Source organism: Kryptolebias marmoratus, linkage group LG10 (assembly GCF_001649575.2).
Source record: "Kryptolebias marmoratus isolate JLee-2015 linkage group LG10, ASM164957v2, whole genome shotgun sequence".
NCBI lineage: Eukaryota > Metazoa > Chordata > Actinopteri > Cyprinodontiformes > Rivulidae > Kryptolebias > Kryptolebias marmoratus.
Genome location: NC_051439.1, coordinates 12,824,421 through 12,831,672, shown reverse-complemented (window position 1 = coordinate 12,831,672; position 7,252 = coordinate 12,824,421). Strand labels below are relative to the sequence as shown.

The following is a 7,252-nucleotide window of genomic DNA, read 5'->3' as shown; positions in this document are numbered from 1 at the left end:
GGTCTGGGTCAGCAACAGCAGGAACAGCAGAAGGGGGGAAAAAATGTGAAAAAGAGGAAAAAGTGAAGCTTCTATAAGATGCAGAACACCTCGGGGTCCTTCCACTGAAGCTGCAGCCCCTGCAATCTTCACAATCAGGCGGTGAGGCAGCAGGGACTGGTTCAGATTATTCTCAGGAAATCCTCGGTGCTCTCTGCTCGAAACAATTTACTCTGACATGAGCTGAGAGGAGAGCAGGGGGGGTGGAGGGGCCATAGAGCAGCCTGCACTAAAAGCCCAAACACTATTATTATTATTATTATTATTATTATAGATGCCAGTCTAATAGAGCTAATAGAAGTCTTGTTTTAATTTATTTCAGTCTATAAGTTTGTGTATATGTTTTTTTTATTATTGTTTATCTTGTTGTATGTTTTCTTATATTTTCCCCCCCTCCCATAAAAATTCAGAGCTGGTAAAGGTTGAGTTCTGGCTCTTTCCCATGGCCCGGAACACACAGAGCCAACTCTCGGACAGAGAAAAGAAAACATGGCAACAAAAAAAAAGCCAATGATCCGCAATAGTCGGGCTAAAAATGGCGGAAATATTTCAAAAAGGAGAAAAAATCATGTGTAGCCAAACATTTGTGATGAAGCTGAGCGTTTTGAATGGAGCTGCTTCCTGTGTACACATGTCCTCTTGACAGACAGCTGCTGATGTTGACTCATTTGGATGAATCTGAATTTCCCTTCATGGCTCTTTTGTTTATTATTGAAAAGGGGAAAAAAGAACCCGCAGAGTTTAATCTCTCATGCAAAACGACTCTTAAAAATTTAAATCCCACCAACGTGGATCTGTTTACTTTTTTTTCTATTTGAGATTATAAAAAACAGAATTATATATAGTTTCTTTAAAGCTCGGACTAATAAAGCTTTTTTTATTTTCAGTTCCAAAACGATTTATGTAATAATTAGGAATGGAACCGAAATGCACAGAATAAATTACTGTCTATGTTTTATACAAATAACACAGAGACAAATGCAATGCTTTTGTTTTATTGGAAACTAACGGGACTCTAATGAAAACGTTACTTCTTAGTTTCCATCGAAGACGGTCGCTATATTTTTTTCTTGATGTTTTAACAAAACAAAACAAAAAAATCATAAATTAAGCAAATAGGCAGTCCCGGTAAGTGTTTCATAAAGGTCCGTTTTGTGTGTTTTCTGGAAGAAAAAAAATCTCCAGCAGAGGGGATGTGATTTAAGCGCGTTAAGGAGTTCATTTCTAACCAAAATTTAACGACAGATAAGTCAGTCTATATTATTAGAAGTTAGGCTACAATAGTGTTATTTTATACATGTGTTCAATCTGATACAGTTATCAGTTCGCTTCCTTTTTTTTTTTGTTCTGTTTTCGTAAAATAGAAGAATCAGCTTCTTTAAGAGCCCAAATCCACAAGACTGGAGGTTAGAGGTCCCAACAAGGAGTCCTGCAGTTGGTGTGGGTGTCCGTGCATGCCGTGCACCGGCTGTGGGGCCCCCAGGCCGGACATGGGGTACGAGGAGGCCCCAGGGTGGCTCATGTTGCCCTGGAGCAAAAGCGCAGAGTTCTGGTCGGGACTCTGGGGTGGAGAAAACTCGTCCTCCGAGCTGGACATGAGAGACTTTCCTCCATCCAGCGGGGAGAGCTGGTTCTGTTTGTTGCCGCCCGCGTTGTTGTTTTCGCTGTTCTCTCTGCGGGTGACAGCAAGAGGAGAGAAAGTCAGAGAGGTGTGCACAAAAAAGGAACTTTATTTTATTTTATTCCTTCAGATTGAGCTGAAGGAATGGCGCACAGGCGAGCTGCAGGGAAACTGGGACCAAATTTAGGCCTCGCTCGAGAGCAAAACGCGTCTTTTTGCGCTTTGCGCTGATTTTAATCTGATCTGGATTCGGGTTTTTTTGCTGCATGTTTAATGAAAGAAGTGCTTTTATTCTGCTACCTAATTTGACAAATTTCGTATTTGAACACTGTTCTAAAAAATAAAATAAAAATCCAAGTAAAGCTATAAGGCATGTCTTCATCATCCTTTGCGTTTTCAGCTGTTGTGAGCAGGTAAAATCACATCATCTGACAACACCAAACACTTCAACAGAAAGAATAAAAACAAGCTTATATTTGGAATAAAATAAATTATGCTGGAGCTGATTTAGTCAGCTCATGTTTTACTTTGTTTCCTGAAAATTGCCAAAGTAATATGTACTTTAACGCGTGCTTCATCTGCTTTTTTGAAAAGTGTAATCCCGGGCAGGTTTGTTGGACCGTACCTCTCCTTGGCCTCTGCGGCTCTGTCCCTCTGCCGTCTGTTTTTGAACCAGTTGCTGACCTGCGTGGTGGTCAGCCCCGTGGCCTCGGCCAGCTCCCTCTTCTCCCGCGGGGACGGGTAGGGGTTGTGCGTGTACCACTCCCTCAGGACGCCCCGGGACTTCTCCTTGAAGCAGTAGCTCGTCTCCTCGCCGTCCCAGATGGTGCGGGGCAGCGGGAATTTCCTCCGCACCCGGTACTTCCCGACGGCGCCGAGCGGCCGGCCGCGCAGCTTCTCCGCCTCCACGTAGTGCGCCTTCAGCCACAGCTGCTGCAGCTTCGGGTGGTTGTGCGGCGAGAACTGGTGGCTCTCCAGGATCTTATAGAGCTCCCTGAAGTTCCCCCGGTGGAAGGCGACCACCGCCTTGGCTTTCAGGACGCTTTCGTTCTTGTGGAGGTGGTCGCAGGCGGGCAGAGACCACAGGAAGCGGCCGAGCCTCTCCAGGTTTCCTCCCTGCTGCAGCACCTCGCAGACGCACGCCACTTGCTCCTGCGTGAAGCCGAAGGACGGTAATATTGACATGGTGTCCAGAGCTCAGTCCTCCGCGCAGAAATCTTGGCTATCCAAAGCGGCGTGCTGTCCTAAAATCGTTCGGCTTGTTGCCTCAGCGCAGCCCGTCAGGCCTGTAGTCCGTATCCACTCCTCTCCAACCTCCTGATGCGCGCAGCAGATTGGGGATGTTGATTGTTGGGACAATTTGTTCCTGTTGGAGATATGTCAGGCTTAAAGGGAGCCCGTGCGTCTCGGTGATTGGCTCTCCCTCTGCCCTGCACCCTGTACAGCAGAGCAGGACTGAGTTTGCAGCTCCGTTTCCTCCCCAGAGGCAGTGCGTCAGGGGCTGAAATAGGAGCGCTCCCACCTCCCGCCCCCACAGTCCCTCTCCCCGCTTCAGCCGAGGGAGCAGGGCAGCACCTAAACACTAATCAATTATTACAGAGCTCCTAAAAAGTGCGCGCTCACGTGTTTCTGAATATCTCCTTAAAATGGAGATCGTGGACAGCTTGTGTGAGACAAACCAGAGGAATCTCCAAAGGAAAAAAACAAAACATCAACCTATTAAATCAAAGTGTTACAAACCTAAAACATGTGCATCCACTTGAAACAGGCAGTGTAAAGAAGCAATAAGTTAAAATAGATGAGTTAATTAAACAAGCAAGTCATTTTGATGTCGTTTTACCAAAAATAAGTCCACTTTCTGCTTTATTTATCTGCATAAGGAGGACTATCACCTAAAAACACACTCAAATCGAAAAAAAAGCTGTATCCGCACTTTTTGATTGCTGGAGCCGTTTATTTTATGAGGTGATATAATTTAATAAGTTCTGATGATAGTCAGGTCCATTATGCGCCTTTATGAGCAACCTATACTACCTGCCAAACGAGTTATGGGCCATAGACCACCAGACGGAACTCAGCCACTTAAGAGTGTGTGTGCGCGCGTGTGTGCGTGTGTGTGTGAGTTAGAGACGGATTGATATGAAGCTCGAGAGATAATTGGCTCAAAATCTTCTAATTTCAAATCACTTCTGAATGAAGTTGCAAAGCAGAAATCCATCATTTATCAATCCGGACCCGTTTGAAATGATAATAAATGTTCCATGGAGGAGAAATAAATAATAACTTAAAAAAACAGAGTCAAGCCTCTCCAGTTTTATTTCTGCATCCATCACGTGTTGGTGAAGAGGTCCTTCGCCTGTTGTCCACATTTATATTTCAGAGATTAGACGGGCACCACACTGGCTCCAGTGTTTTTCTGCGGGCTGAAACACTAAACCAATCCATTAGTAAATGAGTTCTGAGCGACACCGGTTCTTGGTGGTGCAGTTGTTGGTTTGAGCTCCATGGATCATATTTCTTTATCTGCACCAGAGTCTGAAACTGAGCTCTCTTTCAATTTCTTCCACGGAACTAGGTTCTGCTGTAAAAATCCTCATTAAAAACTCATATTAGTGTTTTCTTTTAAATTGTCAGATGAAAATATGTTGCGCTTTTTTGTTGCTGTGCTGCAAAAACAGACAATATAATATAATATATAAAATAAAAAAATCCCAGTTTGTTTGAAATGAATCCTGTAAGAATATGGACAAAACATGGGGGGCAAATCTTGGTTTATTTCAGGGGTTGCTCCATTTATAAACTTGCACTGCTAATATTAATAAAAAATAAAAATATTTACAAAGTTTAGCATATTCGTGTTTTAAAGTATTGATTCAAATGAAGCAGCAGCAAAAATAATGAAATAAAAATTACACTTTAGTCTGTAACATGCCTTATAGCTTCTCACAGCTAAAAACAAATCATAAAATAAAGAAAAAATCTGGACAAATTTTCCTGCAGGTTCGGCTTTGTTGACACTGAGTGCTTACCAGCATGTCTGAATAGCATGTCAAAAATATTTGGAAATCTACTGGAGTAAACTCTTTTGAACTGCACCATAGATCAGGATAACAATGTTTTATGTTTGATTTTATTGTTTCCAATGAGTACCTTTTTTTTTTTTCATATTTTAATTCTTTAAAAAAAACTGTATCAGTCTGCAGGAAAAAACATGTCTAATAAAATGATAAATATGGCCAGAATTAAGGGTTTAATTAGCCTTATTTGGATATTTTATGCGCTTGATGAGGCTTAGGCGTGTGTGTAGCAGGATATTGAGTGGAATATGTTGAAGTGGACCCACAGGCCGGGTCTCTGGCTGCGTAAAACCTCAGTGCTTCAGTAAATGAGCTGTCTGATGAGCGCCTCTCGGGTTTCTCTAATATCTCTACCACATTGCGCTGCGCCTCCTCCTTTAACCCGAGCAGCCCGGGGGGCGAGATTATTTCAAGATGTGGACTCTCCTCCTCCTCCTCCTCCTCCTCCTCCTCCTCCTCCTCTGCCTCGGCCACTGCTGGGCTCCACAGAACCCGACAAGTAAAGCAATACTTGGGTAGGCGATCATTCCTCACTCATAACAGGGGGAAAAATGGGGCTTACAAGCAGAAAAGATTCATTGCTTTTACTTTAAGATAAAATAAATCCTATATTTAAAGCTGCAGTGTTCTTTTTTTAAAGCCATCCACCACTTATTTATCTTGGATCTGAATCTAGGGGATTTTTTTTCCCTCTCCCCCATCATTTGTGTCACATTGTTATAGAGAAATGGGAATTCGTACATTCGTAGAACAACAGAGGAAAAAAACACACCAGAGCACTGACACAAAAAGAAAAAGCTCAACTCAAAACGATGAAAAACACTCCATAAAAATGTCATCATCAAAAAGTCTGCGTCTGAGGCTTTACTTCTTCTTTTTTTTTAATATGGAGGAAAACTGAAACTGCTCAATGAACAGATGGTTTTCACTCCATTTGAGTCCCAAAGTGGTATTTCAGCTGTTTTTACTGGAACAAAACTGTTTAATTTATTTTAATCTATAAGAAGAATTTTAGATTTATTTTCCTGAGGATTGGAGCAAATTTTTTTTATATTTTAAAAAAAGGTAACCCTAAACAAAATTCAGATGCATTCTAACATATCAGAAAATAAATTTTTCAAATCATTTCTTTTATTATATAATCAATGTTTAACTGGTTTATTTAACTGATTTAGCAATAAATGAGTAACTATTGTAAAACCTTTGCCTCATTATTTTCTAATTTAAAAAAAAAATGGTCCAGGATACATTTGACTGTGTGTTACTTTTTTAAAGGTACTGATTGCAAAATGTAAAACCAAATGTAAAAAAAAGGAACTTTATAAAATGAAGCAGTTTGAAGGAGTTTACTCCAGTAGTTTTTTTAAAATATACTGAACTGCAATTCTGAAATGCGGGTGTGTACTCAATGTAAACAAAGCACTTTTATCTGCATATTTTACTCAAAAACTCTATGCTCCAATATATCAGTATTGTCAGACTTCTCGATACTAAACAGCTACTCCGAGGATGTTGTTGAGCTATTTTCAGTCACTTCGGCTGTTTCCATATGTAAACAAACACACGTGGTAGCTGGCAGACTTTCCCAAATTTTGCCTTTAATGTGTTAATTTAAGGGTGAAAAAAGTATAAATTTGTTCCTAACTTTTGTGATTTTTATAACCCGTCTCCATGTCATTGCAGTGAGTACTTTAAAGTACACATGCCGCAAATAAAGTATCTCGAATCTTGGGTTTCTGCTGAATTTCGGATGTCTTTGATTAGGAGCTGAAGCGCTTTATTTGGTGGTGAGAAGAGCCAAAAACAGAGAGCGAGAGACAGGTCCTTCTCTCAAAACAAAACACAACTGTTGACATGAGTGAGTTAAATGAAATTGGAGCCGCAATTATCAGCTTAACAGAGTTTCCTGTCATGTTGGAAAAGTAGACCTGGTACAAGTGCACCAGGGTTATAGCTCCCCCAACCCCCCCACCCACAACCATCAAAATCATTTCCTCAGAGGACCACCTCCACAAATATGCAATTAAGACCTCGGCTTTTACAGTTCCCTGCTTTTGGTAAACACACCCGGGGTGTACAGATGAAGACATTTGTTTTAAAGAGCCTCTTTTTTTTCCTGGCTTGGGTAAATAAACAAACCAGACAGACAAACAAAATGAAGGATTTAAACTGCAGCTACTATGTGTGCCTTCTTGGCAGGGAGGGGGCGCTATGACAATGCTGTCATACAAGTCAGAATGTAACTCCTGGGAGGATGAGTTGTTTGTGTTTTAGTTGTGCAGCAGTGTGTGTGTGTGTGTTCATGATCTGGTCACTTCAGAGCTCACATGGTCTGCTCCTGTTTCAGCGTGGTGTTTTTCTCTTCGGGAAATACCTCTGACCGCTGCTGTGATGCTGCCCCACAGCTGCTGCCTCAGTGTCAGACTCAAACACCTAAAACTGTCCTCATGAGTTATGTTTTGTCATCCAGGACAAATCTGTGAATCATTGCATCTCCCTTTTTGAGTGATGGGCA

The 7,252-nt window shown here is 41.6% G+C and overlaps 1 protein-coding gene across 1 annotated transcript; it reads right to left on the bottom strand.

Annotated features, from left to right (window-relative positions):
- Window positions 1-1,018: 1,018 nt before the first annotated feature.
- Window positions 1,019-3,131, bottom strand: LOC108232510 (homeobox protein six1b). The gene is made up of 2 exons (XM_017410373.3): window positions 2,286-3,131; window positions 1,019-1,712 (listed from the first exon to the last, which is right to left on the bottom strand). The coding sequence occupies exons 1-2, from the start codon at window positions 2,843-2,845 to the stop codon at window positions 1,418-1,420; spliced, it is 855 nt and encodes a 284-aa protein (XP_017265862.1). The 5' UTR covers window positions 2,846-3,131; the 3' UTR covers window positions 1,019-1,417.
- Between the last annotated feature and the right edge of the window lie 4,121 nt (window positions 3,132-7,252).